Raw genomic sequence first — 19920 nt, forward strand, 5'->3', positions numbered from 1 at the left:
GTAATGTGGTGGTGTCCCTGAGTGATGTGGTGGTGTTCCTGAGTGATGTGGTGTTGTTCCTGAGTGATGTGGTGGTGCCCCTGAGTGGTGTCCCTGAGTGATGTGGTGGTGTTCCTGAGTGATGTGGTGGTGTCCCTGAGTGATGGATGTGGTGGAGTCCCTGAGTGATGTGGTGGTGCCCCTGAGATGTAACAACCTCAAAGCCCACGAGACCGGAAACGGAACTGTAGCCTCAGAGAAGGTGATGAAAGGCGGGTGCTAGGAGGAAAGCATGGCCCCCCTCATACCCCGGCTCGGTGGTGAGGCTCGTGTCCACCTGCACGCAGGCAGGTGACAGCCCGAGGTGTTGAGAGAAGGCTGAGGTGTGACTGTCTCACCTGTGCCTTGGGGGGAAACATTTCTGCCACCTGTGCCCAGCTGTCGGCGGTGCCCAGCTGCCCCCGCACAGGCCACACTTCTAATGGCAAGAGTTACCAGTGTCAGGAGTGTTAATGTGGGCCCCAGGGAGGGGGCCAGGGCAGGCAGGCCTCTGGGGAGGGGGGGCAATGAGAGAGCCGGAGGAGAGACGTCCAGGAGAGACCTTAAAAAAGACCGCCATGAGCACAAGTGGAGAAACCGAGGTGCAGGGAGAGAACAGAGGAGGGGAGGGGGTGTGCGGTGAGAGAAAGGTGAGAGTGGATAACTCGGGAGAAAGAGGCTATACAGAGGTAAGGGACAGGGAGAAGAAGAGGACGGAAAACGGAGGAAAGAAAGGGGAGAAAGAGCAGTGAGACGGGAACAAAGTGAGGCAGGGAAGAGGAGGAGAAAAAGGGAATCGAGAGAGAAAGAAGAGATGGTGAGTCATAGTGAAGGGGAGAGAAAGAGGTGACGTAAGGGGGAGAGGGTGAGACAAAAGGAAGACAGACTGCAGCAAAAAAGACGGCAAAGAAGAGAGAGGTGCAGCTATGGAGGCTGTGGCAACCCGGGAGGTATATAAGTTTGAGTATTTAATAAAAAGCCAGTGAGGGAAGGGGCGAGTGAAGCAAGGAAGAGAAGAACGTGAGAAGTGGGGAACAAAGGGACAGCGGAAAGAGAGGCAGAGGAAAGAGGAAAACCAGAAAGCAAGGGGGGGATATTTAGGGAAGACAGAAAGAGAGCGATTGGAGGGACAGTAGTCTCAGAGGGTAGAGAGACACAACAAAGAACAAGTAAATAAAGCTCACGAGAGCGAGGCCAGCAAGTTCGGGCGTGCATTCCTTTGAAGTCTGATGGGGGGGGGCGGGGGAGCAGAGGAGGTGCTTCCTTTGAAGTCTGATGCCGAGGCTCAGACAAATGGTGGTGTACGAGCGGCTTCCTTTCAAGTCTGATGGGGGGCGGGGGAGCAAATGGTGAGCGCGCGCCCGGCGCACATGCACTGGCCATAATCCGCATTCCAAAGCCCTCTTGTTAGGCTTTCCTGAAGCCCCTACATAATTCTCGCCGAAGCAATGCGCAAGCGCATTGGCTCAGTGAGACCTAAAAAGCACGATTTCGAAATCACATTCGAATTTTGTTTTGTCAAGATGGGATATCAAACTTATGGGTCCTCAATTTTTCTTGGCTCCCGCTTATTGAACAGCACAAACTTTCTATGAAGGAGCCAAAGCTGATGAACTTCTTTTGGGGGATGTTTTGTTCAGATCGACTGCATCCAACTTATTAGCAAAAGAAACAAGCATTGGCATAGCCAATAGGTCTCGCCTTTGGGACCTTATAAGTGTTTAACCATGCAACACATTATCCGGAGTGCTGTGCCACCAGGGAGTGAATAGTTTTACAATTACTTCACTCTGGGTCATTTGGCCTGATTCAGTAATTCATGAAGGATTTATAGACAGAATGGAAAGTGTATCAATCAAAGTGCACAGTTTAAAACATTTTGCAAAGGACACCATGCTGCCCCCAAGCCTTGCAACCTGGTGTGCCCCGGTATGAGGCAGTAAGACCATGGAGGGAGGCTGGGGAGGTGTCAAGCACTGGTAGGAGTTGTAAAACAAGTCACTACCAGCCCTGTTCTAGGCAGTCAGCCTCCCAGAACTCCGAAATTAAATTAAACCACAAAAGCAGTAATTTCTGAAATTAATAGTAAGCGATTTGCTCCAGTTGTGATAAACTGTCACTCAAAGTGCCAAATACAACAAGGATGGGCTTCCGTGCTATTTAATGAAAATATTATGAACCCGCTTTAAAATTCAAAAAAGAGCAATTAGACCACTGGCATATTTCAGTTCCTAAAGATGAATACTTCTTAGATAAACGCTATAGAATCGTCTGGACAGCTGCAAAGAGATAACTTTGCATATTCTAAATGGTCATTTTTATTCGACATCTGTGTTTGCATTTTCCTATTGCATTTCGTACCAGACATCCGGAATCTAATTTAGCAGCCTAGCGAATGGGTCAAGCACATTACATAATATTAATAAGTTAAATGTTTTGCTAGTCAATATTACAATAACATACAAATGGGCCCTTTTGAGATGTGAATTTTCGATGGTATGCATCTTAAAAAATGAAAGTTCAAATCATGCCGACAGTAAATAGCTGTAATTCCTCATAATTAATTATGATATATGCAACAGCATGCAAGGCAATCCATTTATAAACCCTGGTCATGTCAAGCAGACCGGATTAACTTTGAGGTTTTAGTAGGTCTGACTCAAAGGACAACACGGATTGATACACTGTTTTTAAGCTTGTTGAAATTATACCTCCTCCTTGCAGATGCAAAACTCAAGAACAAAACAGAACGACCCTCTCGGCATGCTCTAGTGACACGTAATCAGGCGCACAACACCCCTTAGGCTCACGGGGCTTCTGCCCCCCCTCCCCCCCCCCCGTCGTGTGTGTCAGCCCGGCGGAGACAGCTTCGCGGGCTGGCGAGCATCTCATTGCTGCCGCACCCGAGTACTTAACAGGTCTTTAAAAGACCATTTACTCGCAAATTAGGCTTTTGTTGTGTGTTGACCCCTTCTTACAGCCACTCTGTCCTTGGTTGGAAGAATTAGCCCCCCCCGAAATATTTTTCAGCCCCCCCCAAATTTGGCTCTAGTTGCCCGCCTGCACGTAATGCTTACCACAATAGTTACTGTAGGCAAAACGAACATTGAGAACACATTTTACATGTGCAAAAATTTAGTGAAAAAATTAGATGCGTCTCTCGAAATTGGAGGAGAGGTTGCGAAATTCTGTGCCCGCCCCCTGCCTTCTGGAATCTGTGACGGGTTGCGATACAGTCCTGGATAACTACTAGGGAGGCATGGTTCCTAAAGCAACAGTACATCTCTTTACAAGCAATCCGATATTACAAATCACGTTCATGTCGATGTGCAAGTATTTGACTGATGAGGAAGTGTTTGTAAGAGAAGGTATCAGGTTACGTTAACATGAGAACAACTGGAAATTGTTGCACAAATATAAAAACGTTGTATTGTTATATACATTAATATAACTAGTTCATTGAAGTTGTTATGTTTACTTTTAATTTGATCTGTAATTTAATAGCGATCAAATTCACAAAATTCACAAATTTCGACCATTCACTCGCTAAAGATAGCGCCTTCGCAGGGGAGAGCAGTGGCTACCCAACAAGGAGTTAGTTGGCTCTCTATGTCTACATCGCAGGCTCTACTCTGAGTGTTGTCAGTTTGGGGTGTGCTCAAGCCATGGGCCCAGTCTGTGGGTGGTTGTGAACTGGGCAAGGGTTCAGGGACTAACGGGAAAGGGCAGGTACAGACGCCCGGAGGAGCAGGCCACTCAGCACTGACAAGCGGTGTCGGTTCAGGAGGTTACAGCGGGTCCAGAAACCAGCAAACTTTGTTCAGACATGAAGGTACCCCACAGCCTGTGCAGGTGGAGAAACAACTGAGAATACTGGGCAGACAGTAGCTTTTGAGCACCGCCCGCTACCAGTGACTGAGCCGCCCGCACAGCAGCAGCCATGTTGGCTATCTTTGCAGCGGAGAAGGTGGATATTTGCGTGCAAAGTGCAGTGCCAGATGTGCTCCCAAGGCTCATCACAGAGCCGCAGTTAGGTCAGTCTTTTGGAGCTCTCACTGCTGCCGCACCTCCGAGAGAGAGAGGGGGGGTGGTTATGTGCTGGTACTGTGCAGTGTGGGAGAGGAGGCAAAGAAAACAAGACAAGCGCTGAAACACAAGCGTGGCCCCGTGACCGCAAAACTTAAAGAGTACTCGTGCATGCAGAGCGTTTGTCTTGTGGGAGCGAGCAGCGGCTGGCGTGATAATTGCAAACAGATGGCGCTGCTGTTCACCCCCGCAAGGCAAAAGCATTGCATGCACGAGTACTCATTGGAAACAGTGCAAAACATACACGAGTTTCCAAGAAAGTACAGAGCGATTCCAAGTGTTCCTCCTAAGCAGCGCTTCTGCGCTGCGTAGGCGAGACTTAAAAATGATTTTCCTTTGGAAATTCTAACCTAACTTTAACTAAACTGTAGAGATACATATATTAAGCGCATACATTATACTTATAGGGGCTGTCAGTCCTCTTCAACCATTGGTCTCTTTTTTTATCATTCAAATGTTTCTTCAACCCGCTAAACCATACAGCACACGACAATGAGGGAGTCTGCTTCAATCATTAGATATCTTCACTGCGGGTGATACCATTCTGCTCTTTCTCAAGCATCACATTCACACACAGAGTAGGTCCATTTAGTGCAAGGGACTGCTATGGCAATATATACATTTGAGACCAAAACAAAATATTTGCTTTAAGGCAATTTTTTTATGATGACAAAGGGCCCATCACTTCACACAACCACAACTATAAAGTTTTACATAAAAAAATGACAAAACAAGTATTACCAAACCCAAAAGGCTAGCAGCCGATGCCAGACTTATTGGCTGTGACAATGCTTGTTTGATTTTTTTGACTAGCAAAGGTTGCTCATATCCTGTTTTCTGGACTAAACACTTCCCTTCTACATTAGTTATCTTCTTGTTACTCAAGAATTGTTACTTTTCCTATTCAAAGTCGTCTGTACTGTATGTTGCTATACATTCCCTTTGATGCGGAAAAAAAAAAATGATCACAAATACGAGAAACGTGTGCATATACTTCGAATTTTGTCTCTCAAATCTTCACAATCAGGACTTATAAAATGATAACCTGTTAGAAAAGATGCTTGTTTGTCTTGGCCAGCACAGCGAGAGCATAGGCTTACTCATTAATATGAGTATGTGACAACCTAATTGTTTTTGCAATATTCGACCCAATGAGCGCTGTGTTGATTAACAGAGGATCATAAAAGATTAGAATTATTGTCTTTCATGAGGAGAACAGAAGTTAACAAGCCTTGGGAAAGCCAATAGTCCTTGCCTATGTGAGATTTATTGGCGTTGCTAATGTTTTTTTAGCTATGTTGCAAATGGATGAAAGCAATGTAAGAAAACCGTATGACACAGCCCACGTTGTCTGCATTATAACACTTTTGTTTTCATTTTCAGTTATGCTGCACTGAAGCTAGCTGTATAATATGTCTAAAAACATTGACAAAGCCAATAGATCTTGTATAGGTGAGGCCTAATGGCCAAAGCTTGCTATGGAATGCCATATGGTAAGTTATACGTATTTATATAGTATTTACAATGGCTGAAGTGCTAATCTTATAGAACAGAGAATGCCCTTGCCAAGGTGTTAATGTATCCAGAATCAGAAGCATTTTAGGACCACACAAAAACTGTGAAAATGTACCCTATAATTGCGCTGAATGTAACATAAGTTGTAGGTAGACAAGAAAAGTCTAATAGGTTACATCTTTTATTGCAGTGATGCTTTAGGCTATGTGTTACTTTGGGTGCAATAGTTACAAAAGAACAAAAAAAACACCCTGACTGTTTGTTTAGTAGTAGCAATAATCAGTGTTCAGTGGGTTTTCTAGACCTTTTAGCTTCTGTGAGACTGCACATTCTTCACCATTCAAATCACGACCCCAGTGCCTGAAAGCTAATTGCACTTGACTGCTGTTTAGGAGTAACATATTGTACTGTATTTTATTGTAATTGCATTTATATAGTGAAATATGAAAGCCATTTGAGAGATGGATATAGCAATAATCTGTGATCAGTGGGTTTCCCAAAGCTTTTGGCTTCTGAACCACTGCACTTGCTTCAACATTCAAATCATGACCCTGGTGCCTGCAAGAAAACTGTATTTGTGACTGCTTGTTTAGTTGTAAAATATAGCAATGATCAGTGTTCTGTGGATTCCCTTGACCTTTTGGTCCCTGTGCCACTGCACCTGCTGCATCATACAAATCATGGCCTCAGTGATTGCAAGGTAACTGCACTTGTGACTGCTGGTTTAGTACTAAAATATAGTAATAAACGGTGCTCAGTGGGTTTCCAAGACCTTTTAGCCCCTGTGTCACTTCACCTTGTGTACCATTCAGATCAAGACCCTATGGCATGCAAGGTAATTAATTGTACTTGTGACAGCTTTTTCAGTAGTAAAATATAGCAATAATCAATGTTCAGTAGGTTTCCTAGACCTTTTTGCTTCTGTGCCACTGCACAAGCTGATTCATTCAAATCATGACCCTGGTGCCTGCAAGGTAACTGCACTTGTGACTGCTTGTTTAGTAGCACAATATAGCAATGATCGGTGTTTGGTTTTTTCAGTAGTAAAATGTATTGCGACTTATATAGCGCACGTATCACCCGAAGGTATCAAGGCGCTTGCTTAGGGAACCCGTCCTGGTATTCCCCTGTGAGATACTCCGGCAGGGTATCCACAAGGTGAAAGCCAGGCATCCCGCCGCGAGGGGCAGTAGTGGAGATTAAGCAAGCTATTGCCCAGAGTCGCAGAGTGTGACCCCGTGAGTCGAGTAGGCACCGGAACGAGAATTGTCGAGTTCGTGGAATTTTTGAGCCCGAGACCCACCGAGGCGGGGAATCGAACCCTGGTCCACGGCCGATCTCAGCTTCTGGGTCTGCCGCCTCTAACCACTGAGCCACGCTTCTCCACTATAGTAATAATATAGCAACAATCAATGTTCAGTAGGTTTCCTAGACGTTTTGGCCCATGTGCCACTGCACCTGCTGCACTATTCAAATCATGACCCTAGAGCCTGCAAGGACAATTGAGGAAATCGTTTATATCCAGTAATACATGTGGTCCAAAAAAGACACAGTTGCAGACTGAGTACACTATTATTGTGTAGCTAAACATAAATACAAAAGCTTTCATAAAAAGTGCCTTTAAATGCATCCGTCTCTCCAAAACAAGTTGCCACAGATGTCATAAATAAAGCATATGCTTTACTCATCAAAGTGAACAACAATCATTGATAAACTGTGTTACATTGTAACCGGCTGTGTCCTGTGAAAATATCTTATCCTGTGCTTCACAGTGAATGGGCCATAAACAGTGTAAATGGCCCAAAATCACCATATGTTAGGCTACGCTGGGACTAAAATGTGGTTTTGTACTTTGTTCCTAAAAAGGCAGTTTCGCAAATTAAATGGATTCACCAAAGAAGAGGAATTTTTGCAAAATATGTGCAAATGTTTTGTGCAGCTGAAAAAAGAGATTCCCTTTGAAGTGGTATAAAATATTTTTTTAAGAAAAGTTTGCTACACAATGACAATTTCCAAACAAACATTGCCAATATCAATAGGTTTGGCACGTGACAAACTTTACAAAAGCTATAAAAGGCCTGCAGCAGCTCAAAACAGAAGGGACTGCTGTGTGTATAGAATGTATTAATGAGATAAGAAATTGTGTGATGGGAGTGTCCTGTTAGGAGGCAAAATAGTACCTCCTGCATTCCAATGAAGACAGAAGGATACACAAACTGGAAACAGAAATAAGGCAAAATTTATTTTCTGCTAAATAGTTGGGTACAGTTGTTTTCAGTCGGGTATGGTGAGATGTTGGATTTCACCAGATATTTTTGCATACACTAAGACAAAAATGCACACACACTCTCCTTTTCTGTTTTGAAAGTCAAAAACAGCTTACAAAAATATTGTGTTTTCTCTCTAAGTACTCCTACCAGTCTGCATTTCTCTCCCTTTTCATTGCACATTAGGCCCCTCTCTTGCACCCTGCTTGTCCTATTTTTAAACAGTATGCAGCTTGATTATCGGAAATCTGAAGCTCACCCCCATCTCATTGACCAAGCTACGCCCCTGTCTTTCTGACGCCATCACTTAAATAACTCTAAAGTGCTTTGTACAGTTATAATGTGGTTTCTAAGCACTGTAAATATTAGGTTTTGCCATTATGCCAGGTGAAAATTGGGCAACAAAGAAAGTTAACAAATAGAATGGAAGCAGTAAACTTTTAAACTGGTAAAAACTAACCCATGAAAATGTGAAATGTGAAATTGATCCGACAAGTAAAAGAGGTTGCATAAAGAACAGGAGAGACTGGTAGAAATAAAGAAGTGAATCCATGAAATGTGTAAAATACGTGAAGTGGTCATCTAAAATAGGTAGAAAACAAATGGGGGACATGCGTAGCAGGTAGAAAGCAATAAATGGACAAGCAAATTTGTGAAATGGGTAGAACCCATGAAGGAAATGTGCAAAGTGTGTAGAAATTAACATAAGTGTGTGTAAAGAGTAGAACAAGAAGTGGGCATAAAATGGGTAGAATCAGGGCTTTAAGAGAGATAAATAAAAAAACTGTGTGTCTGTCAAATGGGCGTCACCAATGTAATTAAGGGCGTGACTTACAAACATGTACATTTTCTACGGGCTCATCCAAGATGTGATTTACAACATCTCAAATCCAGCCGTGGCCCATGCAGGTAAGATCAGTGGGGCTGGGTGAGGGTGGGGGTTTCGAGAGATCATCATGAGGGAAAATTAAATAAATTATTAATTTTCAGATGACCATGAGGGAAAATTAAATAAATAATTAAATTTTCCGCGTGGTCGTCTCTCGAACTACCCCTCCAACTCGGCCCCACCGCTCTTACCCGCACGGGTTGCGGCTGTTCAAATCAATGGGCAAGAAACTGAACCAAATCCCCTAAAATAAATATGTATAAAATACAGTATGTTTGCCATAAATTACTTATGTGGCACTAAGCGTGAAATTTAAATCAAGTACTGGCAAAAACATAGGTTTGGGTTTTATATGCTAGCATGTTTAGTGCACATTTACAGCCATACGAGGATAGAATAGGCTATAGTTGTAAAGCTGTCTCTTGCGTCAGTTCAATGCAAATACTGGAGAAGAGGCAGAAGGATAAACATCTAACAGCATTGGGTTAGAGAGGAGTACTCCACTGAGCAGAGCCAAGACAGGATTGACCAAGTCTCAAGTGAGTGGCTAAAAAAGTCTGTCCGAAGACAACAAGTAGCTGAAAGGGGAAGACTCAAAACTCAATGTGAGTGTTTTGTCAGCAATCTGACAGCCGCGCTGTCAAACCAATGGGAAACTCAAGCAGAAACTTATCTGGTCCTAGAACTCGGAAGGATGGCAAGTGAAAAAAACGAATACTCACCGACTATCTCAATGAGATGTGCTAGAACGACGCCATTTCTGAGGTCCTGTCTCAGGTCGTGGATGGGCTTTATATCCGGCTTCTTTTTCAACTGGGAATTCACCCAGGCCACATATGCCTTTAGTTGTTGCTGGAAAACAAGTAACATATATGTTCAAACATATATAATTTGATTAACTGACAATATTCGGAGATATGAGGAATAAACTGGTGAGTATGTAGCGATGATCCTAAATTTTATAAAAGGGTTTATAAACTTAATTATTTCATGTATTTAGATTTCCAAAGCATACAAGCAGCCAAACCTATCTCAGAATCAGTATTTAGTCATACCATATGAAACTATGCCACATCATAATGCTTTATAAAAGGAGGTGACGTCTGTGGTAAAATGGTGTGATCGGACTGGGACAGAAAATAGGCCTAGGCACCAAAATAAAAGTGGCCTTCATTAGTCAACTAGGTAGGTAAAAATGTGGCCAGGTTTACAGAGTGGGACAACTTTGTGCTAGTAAAGGCACGCAGTATAAGTGTACTGCAAGGTATGAAAGATTGAATAGATTTGAGCTTGCTGCAGGCAATGATTGTTTTAATATCAGCAAAAACGGGCCCAGCAAACCATAACACAGGCCCGCAATCAGCCAAAAAAAGTCCCAAACTGGCCTGTAAGACCAGCTCATTTTACACTGCCCGATTACCCTATAAGCCAGTCCGACCCTGTGTTCTGGTGCTCCAAGCAATGGTCTTACCTGGGACATCAGGAAGATTGTGTCACTTTTGGCAGCTGAGGGTCACACAGTTTTCATAATTCTTCTATCCCTCCCCCGTGCCTCAAACATAGGTCGTACATGTGCTCTACAGAAGTACATCTTGCACTTTTCAATATTTAATGATGTTTACACATAAATATAGAGAGCCCTTGGAAATACACCAGTAGCAGCTTCATCTTTCTCAAAATGCAAAATAAATATGGATATACACCGAAGATGTCCCTCCCTAGCACACTAGTGAAGACATTCTGGGATGGGGTATGCACAATTTGAGCCTCATTCTGTGTTTTGTACCTATGCATGGGTAAAAACCCACAAATACTAGATGTACCTCCTACTTAACAAGGTGCACAAGCTCTGAATATGTGCCTTTTGACCACATGATTTATTTTATCTGTTGAAATTGATGTTGGCAAACAACCGTAGTGTACAGTTAAGAGTTAGAATGCCAATGCAGACGCAAACTGAAGTTTGTGCCCCAAAGTTTTTGCCCGAGTAAGATTTTGTGGATAACTTGTAAAAAGGCCCAAAATATGCTAGAAATAAATATGGATGATCACAGATGGGAATGCTAAAAAATATAAATGCTATAAAACTGGGAGCTCTAATGATAAGCGAGCAGAGCTTATGCTAGAAGCAGGTTCCATAAAGAGCTGCCTCATGCCATCATAATGATGTTTCAGAAATCTTTATTCAAGTAAGTGCACGCTACAACTGTCCACAGATGCAACACTGAGAATCCTGTAGCCAATGTGGCTAACCTTTCACCGACTCACTGTTTGTTCTGTGATTATTGCCAGCCTTGAAAGAGATAGGCATGAAAAAAATCTGAAATGTTGGATAGAATTTCGAAAAAAACGTGAAATGTGGCTAACGCGATGTTAGGTGGTAGGGCGTTCCAGAGTTTGTGGTATTGGGCAGACATGCTTAGGGTTTTGACGGTGGGTTGAGTTTGAGAGGATTGACTCACCAAGGTCTAAATCATAAGAAAGATTATTTCTTGAAGATCTGGAGCTTGTTTTTAAGTAAAAAGACCACAATTTTGTATTTCTACTCCTTCAGACTCAATTCAATAAGCCATATCTTTGGTTATTAAATTAAGCATGTGCAAGAGGGTTGACAAATGGCAGCACTCGAGCCATGAGTGGCTTGCTGCTCTCTCCGTTGCATTAGGAGAGACGGTGGAATGGTACGTCTGCCGCAAGGGCCAGGCTTGGCGCATGTAAACTAATCAGATTTTCCAGGGATAGGATTAGCTTTCTTCTGCACTAAGCTTCCCATTCTGGTGTCAATACAGACTGCCAGCAGTTCTAAGCTCCCCGCCGCTCCCGTAATACCACTGCCAGGCTGAGCCTTACAATAGGAAGCATGCAGTCGCATTGTCCTCAAAGCGGGCTCTCGCCATCAGCATGACACAGTAAATCCAGACATTGGCCAGGAGAACGGATCCAGGGCACATGCTGACTAAGCAGTCTGGTGGCGGGAGAAGTGATATGACAGCAGTGGGTCTGAGCCACAAATCTGCTGCTTAATCATGGGACAATAGCAAGAGAGAGAATGGAAGGGAGACCTAGAGAACTGTACAATGGAGTAGTGGCTAAATTGTCAGTTGTGACCGGTGCCCGATCCCAAGCTTCTTCAGTTGACACTACTGTGTGAGGCTGCTCAAATCACTTAATCTCCTTGTCTGTGCCTCTGTGCCCCTTTCATGCCATAGCTGGGGCTTCCTACATAACTCATTGCTAGGCACTAAAAAAGAGCAGGTTATAAATTCATTTAACTGGGACGGTAGAGCCTATACTCTGAGTCTGTGACTTTGATTCAATAAAACTTCCTATTCAGACAAACGAGTATGCTTGATAGACACATAGGTGGCAATTAGAGATGGCAAGGAGTATCATTTGTTACTCTTGGCTTGCCCTTTGGTACCACTGGCACTGCTATTACTACCACTGATCAAGGAGGCAGTATCAGGAAGAGAATATAACAAGCATTAGAAATGCAATCGGGCTCGGATTTATTTGAGTTTGAGCTAATGGCATTGTAAATGCCAATGTATTGTTGCTATGTGTTATGGAGTGTGTTCATGTGGTGTGTACTGCCAGTGATCTCCTTGTGAGTGTGAGAATATTGCACCGTTACTGCCTGTGATGTCCTTCTTGTGAGTGTGAGAAGCTTGCACCTCTGCTGCCTGTGGTCTCCTTGTGAGTGTAAGAAGCTTGCACTGCTGCTGCCTGTGATGTCATTCTTGTGAGTGGGAGAAGATTGCACCTCAGCTGCCTGTGATGTCCTACTCACTACTCTACTCAACTCACTACTCTACTCACTACTCTACTCACTACTCTGCACTCACTACTCACTACTCTACTCACTACTCTACTCACTACTCTACTCACTACTCTGCACTCATTACTCACTACTCTACTCACTACTCTACTCACTACTCTACTCACTACTCTGCACTCACTACTCACTACTCTACTCACTACTCTACTCACTACTCACTACTCTACTCACTACTCTGCACTCATTACTCACTACTCTACTCACTACTCTACTCACTACTCTGCACTCACTACTCACTACTCTACTCACTACTCTACTCACTACTCTACTCACTACTCACTACTCTACTCACTACTCTGCACTCATTACTCACTACTCTACTCACTACTCTACTCACTACTCTACTCACTACTCTGCACTCACTACTCACTACTCACTACTCTACTCACTACTCACTACTCTACTCACTACTCTACTCACTACTCACTACTCTACTCACTACTCTACTCACTACTCACTACTCTACTCACTACTCACTACTCTGCACTCACTACTCTACTCACTACTCACTACTCTACTCACTACTTTCTACTCACTACTCTACTCACTACTCACTACTCACTACTCTACTCACTTCTCTACTCACTACTCTGCACTCACTACTTTACTCACTACTCTACTCTACTCACCTCACTACTCTACTCACTACTCTACTCACTACTCTACTCACTACTCACTACTCTGCACTCACTACTCACTACTCTACTCACTACTCTACTCACTAGTCACTACTCTGCACTCACTACTCACTACTCTACTCACTACTCTACTCACTAGAGGTGTGGCGCCGCGGCCAGGGCGACTGACGCTGGAATCTGGGGACCACGGTTCGATCCCCGGCTCCGGCGGCAGGTTAGCCCAGCACCATGTGACTCTGGGCAATAGCTCGCTTAATCTTCCCGACGGCCCCCAGCGCCTAGAGACCCTTACGGGTGATTGTGCGCTTTACAAATGTGGACTTTACTTTACTTTACTCACTACTCTACTCACTACTCACTACTCTACTCACTACTCACTACTCTGCACTCACTACTCACCTCACTACTCTACTCACTACTCACTACTCTGCACTCACTACTCTACTCACTACTCTACTCACTACTCACTACTCTACTCACTACTCACTACTCTACTCACTACTCTGCACTCACTACTCACTACTCTACTCACTACTCACTACTCTGCACTCACTACTCACTACTCTACTCACTACTCTACTCACTACTCTACTCACTATCTACTCACTACTCACTACTCTACTCACTACTCATTACTCACTACTCATTACTCACTACTCAACTCACTACTAACTACTCTACTCACTACTCTACTCACTACTCTACTCACTACTCTACTCACTACTCTACTCACTAATCTACTCACTAATCTACTCACTACTCACTACTCTACTCACTACTCACTACTCTACTCACTACTCTACTCACTACTCACTACTCACTACTCTACTCACTACTCTACTCTCTACTGACTACTCACTACTCTGCACTCACTACTCACTACTCTGCTCACTACTCACTACTCTACTCACTACTCACTACTCTCCACTCACTACTCTACTCACTACTCTACTCACTACTTTCTACTCACTACTCTAGTCACTACTCACTACTCTACTCACTAATCACTACTCTACTCACTACTCTGCACTCACTACTTTACTCACTACTCTACTCACTACTCTGAACTCACTACTCACTACTCTACTCACTACACTGCACTCACTACTCTACTCACTACTCTACTCACTACTCACTACTCTGCACTCACTACTCTACTCACTACTCAACTCACTACTCACTACTCTGCACACTCACTCTGCACTCACTACTCACTACTCTGCACTCACTACTCACTACTCTACTCACTACTCTGCACTCACTACTCACTACTCTACTCACTACTCTACTCACTACTCTACTCACTACTCTACTCACTACTCTACTCACTACTCACTACTCTGCACTCACTACTCACTACTCTGCACTCACTACTCACTTCTCTGCACTCACTACTCACTACTCTACTCACTACTCACTACTCTGCACTCACTACTCACTAATCTGCACTCACTACTCTACTCACTACTCTACTCACTACTCTACTCACTACTCACTACTCTGCACTCACTACTCACTACTCTACTCACTACTCTACTCACTACTCTACTCACTACTCACTACTCTACTCACTACTCTACTCACTACTCTACTCACTACTCACTACTCTACTCACTACTCACTACTCTACTCACTACTCACTACTCACTACTCTGCACTCACTACTCACTACTCTACTCACTACTCACTACTCTGCACTCACTACTCACTACTCTACTCACTACTCTACTCACTACTCTACTCACTACTCACTACTCTACTCACTACTCACTACTCACTACTCTGCACTCACTACTCTACTCTACTCACTACTCACTACTCTGCACTCACTACTCACTACTCTACTCACTACTCACTACTCTACTCACTACTCACTACTCTACTCACTACTCTGCACTCACTACTCAACTCTACTCACTACTCTACTCACTACTCACTACTCTACTCACTACTCACTACTCTAATCACTACTCACTACTCTACTCACTACTCTGCACTCACTACTCACTACTCTACTCACTACTCACTACTCACTACTCTGCACTCTCGACTCACTACTCAACTTACTACTCTACTCACTACTCTACTCACTACTCTACTCACTACTCTACTCACTACTCTACTCACTACTCACTACTCTACTCACTACTCTGCACTCACTACTCACTACTCTACTCACTACTCTGCACTCAATACTCACTATTCTACTCACTACTCTACTCACTACTCACTACTCTACTCACTACTCTACTCACTACTCTACTCACTACTCTACTCACTACTCACTACTCTACTCACTACTCTGCACTCACTACTCACTACTCTACTCACTACTCTGCACTCAATACTCACTATTCTACTCACTACTCTACTCACTACTCACTATTCTACTCACTACTCTACTCACTACTCACTACTCTACTCACTACTCTACTCACTACTCACTACTCACTACTCTGCACTCACTACTCACTACTCTACTCACTACTCTACTCACTACTCACTACTCACTACTCTACTCACTACTCTACTCACTACTCACTACTCTACTCACTACTCTACTCACTACTCACTACTCACTACTCTACTCACTACTCTACTCACTACTCTACTCTCTACTCACTACTCACTACTCTGCACTCACTACTCTGCTCACTACTCACTACTCTACTCACTACTCACTACTCTCCACTCACTACTCTACTCACTACTCACTACTCTACTCACTACTTTCTACTAACTACTCTACTCACTACTCACTACTCACTACTCTACTCACTACTCTACTCATTACTCACTACTCTGCACTCACTACTCACTAATCTGCACTCACTACTCTACTCAATACTCTACTCACTACTCTACTCACTACTCACTACTCTGCACTTACTACTCTACTCACTACTCTGCACTCACTACTCACTACTCTGCACTCACTACTCTGCACTCACTACTCACTACTCTGCACACTCACTCTGCACTCACTACTCACTACTCTGCACTCACTACTCACTACTCTACTCACTACTCTACTCACTACTCTACTCACTACTCTACTCACTACTCACTACTCTACTCACTACTCTACTCACTACTCTGCACTCACTACTCTACTCACTACTCTACTCACTACTCTGCACTCACTACTCACTACTCTGCACTCACTACTCACTACTCTACTCACTACTCTACTCACTACTCACTACTCTACTCACTACTCACTACTCTGCACTCACTACTCACTACTCTGCACTCACTACTCTACTCACTACTCACTACTCTGCACTCACTACTCACTACTCACTACTCTACTCACTACTCACTACTCTACTCACTACTCACTACTCTGCACTCACTACTCTACTCACTACTCACTACTCTACTCACTACTCTACTCACTACTCACTACTCTGCACTCACTACTCTGCACTCACTACTCTGCACTCACTACTCACTACTCACTACTCAAGTACTTTCAATGCAAGGTGACTCTCATTGATGCTTTATAACTCAGGGGTGGGAGGAGTGGTGACGGTTCAACCTACGTGTTCCCAAAGTGAGTCACCCTCGGAAGGCCTGAAATGTTTATTCAAAAGACAAAACATGAGTAATAATCTCAAATGTGCTCTGGGTGGCAATTAGCATGGTAGTAGCAAACATTTGCACTGTCAACCCGCATGAAGCACCGATGCCCTACTTGCTCGGTTCTGCTTTTAATGCAGTAAACCACTACAACTTGTGGGAAAGCCTGGTGTTGGCTTTTAGCTGTCAAATGCATTTCCCTTCGGAGAAATATGCCTAGCGGCTCAATTACCAGTCATTCCCAATACACTACAGCGCTGAGCACGAGTGATGTGGCTTTGACATTTAACCTCTGACCCTTAAATATTTGCTAGCTTTTAAACTGATTGTGTACAATTACCCCATCACGTCAAGCGCTGATTTATCATCCCGTCCAATAGCTTGTGCTCCAGCAAACGCTAAACTAAGACGCCTGTTTCAGAACACTTAAATATTTTACTGTCCATTATATATGCGAAAAGTGCTCCCCTGCAAAAAAACTGTCAGGCTCGGACAAGGGACTGCTTTAGACCTCACATAGTTTTACATTGAACGCGCTCACCGCTCAGACCATCTGGATTGCATTACACGGGCACTCTGACAGCTCCTAATTAAGATTAATAGTCTGCCGTGCGCGTAACCGCACAGAAAATGCCAACATGGCCGCCTAATGCCCTATGGCATCAAGACTACTACAAAAACAGCACCGCGACGACCAATCACCATTCAGATAATAAAAAAAAGATCGCGCACTAAGGAATGTTTCTTTCCCGAGCCCTAAAGAAACTTTTTTTTGTTCTTTAACAATAGGAGCTCGGAGCTCCGCCCCACTTCGTGGTGACGTAGGCCGAGCCCTAAAAAGGGATCGAAGATCCATGTTTACTTCCTGTAGCTTACACTGCTTGCCCTTTCTCTAGCCTATCTGCAGCAAACAGAATGCTGTTGAGGCTGGGACAAGAAGTCGATACTGTAAATAGCACAGGGGGATATAAGGTGTATGATGACACTTTCAATAGCGCTGCAACTTTGATAAGTTACATTATGTGGACGGTTGCCCAAATGAAGGCACATGGTCAGACCATGAAGAGTGGATGGATGCAGGCTTGCATGAAGCATAGCCAAAGACAACCTGCAACAACACACATAGAAGTGATGGATCATGGCTGTCGGGCGACCTTGCATGGTCAGTAGCCACCACTTGTGTTCTTGGATACTGGCCAGTGCAGTTGTGGACATACCGTGCTATCAGGGGCAGCTCCTCCTAAAGAGCGGAGGAGGGTCAACCCGCCTGCTGTAGCCCAGCAGGCACACACAAATAAATAAAATGTCATTGCAATGCCATTTTATTGCCATGCCATTTGATTTTCTACCGGCTCGCACGAATGTGAGGGCAGGGGGCAGGGCTGAAATACGCCTTGTAGTATTACAACTGTCCCTGCAATGTGCATGTCTGGTTGGCTGGCTCTCTTGCAACAGCCAGCCTGACTTGCATACTGTAGACACAAAAATTCCTTGGCTGTGAAACAGTCCGGGGATTGCTGGCACAGGCCCCCAGCCTCAAAAAGAGTGCTGGGTTAGCCTTTTCCTACCAATCCTGGAGCTGCTCTCACCATGAGAACAGCTCCAGGATTGGCTGGATTTGGGTTCCACCAGCAGGAAGGAAGTCCTTCCCTTTCCTGCTCGTGGACACGATCAGGGATAGAAGTTCTGCACTAGCGGTACCAGTACTGGGGAGTTTGGGGCCATTCCGCCACACCATATTTTTATATTAGTAGCCACCACTGCATGCTATGTATAAATACTTGTTCAACCATGATGTCTGCCTTTTATAGACTGGCACATAGTCAGGTATCAAAGCATCCAGACACTGTGGCACGCATGTAGACATGATGTCACTTCCAGGGTTCATGGACAGTCCCGAAGTAACCATGTAGTATATTCTAAAAGGAAGACCAGCCAAGGGAACAACACTAACTAGTCAATATGGTTCTATATTTTCAGTCTTTGGACTGGTCTCATAGCCTGGTCCAGGGCTCGAATAATCCACTCGCCCGCTCGCTATGGTGACCAGATTTAATCAGGATGAGCTAATTTTAGGGCCTACTTGGCCTTTCTGGCAAGTAGGAAGACAAACTGACTTTTGATCTCTGTCTCTGAAAGCAGAGCAAATGTGACAAGATAATAAGATTTGAAGACATCTTTATTGTTCACAAAGTGAATGAGCAATAAAAATGTCTTTAAATCTTGTTATCTTGTCACATTTGCTCATTTCAGAGACAGAGGTCAAGTACATTACAGTTAGGCAAAGTAGATTTTTCAGGTTACTAGAACTGTAAGTCTAGTAACATTGTAATGATTGCCTGTTGAATTACTACATGGTCCTACGTTGTTTCTGGATTCAGAGGATATCTATCCTTCAAAAAAAGCTGCCTGTTTGATGTCTTCCGTTAGTAAGTACCAGCTTAAGGTCACTTGGTTTAGATTGGAATTAGGAACAAAATAATGAACTTGAGAATGATGTACTAATGTTTGACAAGATCCTTGGTGAAACAGCCACATACATATTCCTCTGTGAGTGACTACACTAGACTTTCCTGTTCCCTTTGAGACTTCCCCACCCACAGTTCTAGCACACGTTTATTTTATATGGTCTTCCTAGATTACTACACATACCGACAGATAACTAATACTAGTCTCATCTCTAGACTTAATAATGCTGACGTTGAGTGTATCTCCTTGACAGCCCTCTCCATAATGTTACCATCAATCAGCTGTAGATCCCACTGTAACATTTCAGGGAAAGCCTGTGACTCATCAGTTCAGTCCATCACAAGAAGAACACAAACCTCACCAATGGCACTGTGGGCAGGGAACCATGCACCCAATGTGTTCTAGAGTAAGCGGTTTCTGGAAACGCTGCAGCATTCATGATCTCACTGGCTTTCAAGTGATACTGGGAAAACTCAGGCTCCTCAGCTTTTCATGAGCATCTTCGTCATCGCAGCAGCCTTAGGGCATGCTAGGTCAGTTTTGGGGGAACCGACTAGGGCTGCCAGCTTTGCATTAACACCATGTGGTCCTGGGCCAAGAGGTGTTAATAATGTTGCT

At 43.9% G+C, this 19920-nt stretch overlaps 1 protein-coding gene across 3 annotated transcripts in view; it reads right to left on the bottom strand.

Annotated features, from left to right (window-relative positions):
• DIXDC1 (DIX domain containing 1) overlaps window positions 1-19920 on the bottom strand; it is a 422480-nt gene that overhangs the window by 231490 nt on the left and 171070 nt on the right. For all 3 annotated transcript variants that reach the window (XM_078682305.1, XM_078682303.1, XM_078682306.1), the window contains one exon: window positions 9498-9627. In XM_078682305.1, the coding sequence (XP_078538431.1) occupies window positions 9498-9627 (130 nt within the window). The remainder of the gene's footprint in view (window positions 1-9497; window positions 9628-19920) is intronic.

This window comes from Lissotriton helveticus, chromosome 3_1 (assembly GCF_964261635.1).
Source record: "Lissotriton helveticus chromosome 3_1, aLisHel1.1, whole genome shotgun sequence".
NCBI classification, from domain to species: domain Eukaryota; kingdom Metazoa; phylum Chordata; class Amphibia; order Caudata; family Salamandridae; genus Lissotriton; species Lissotriton helveticus.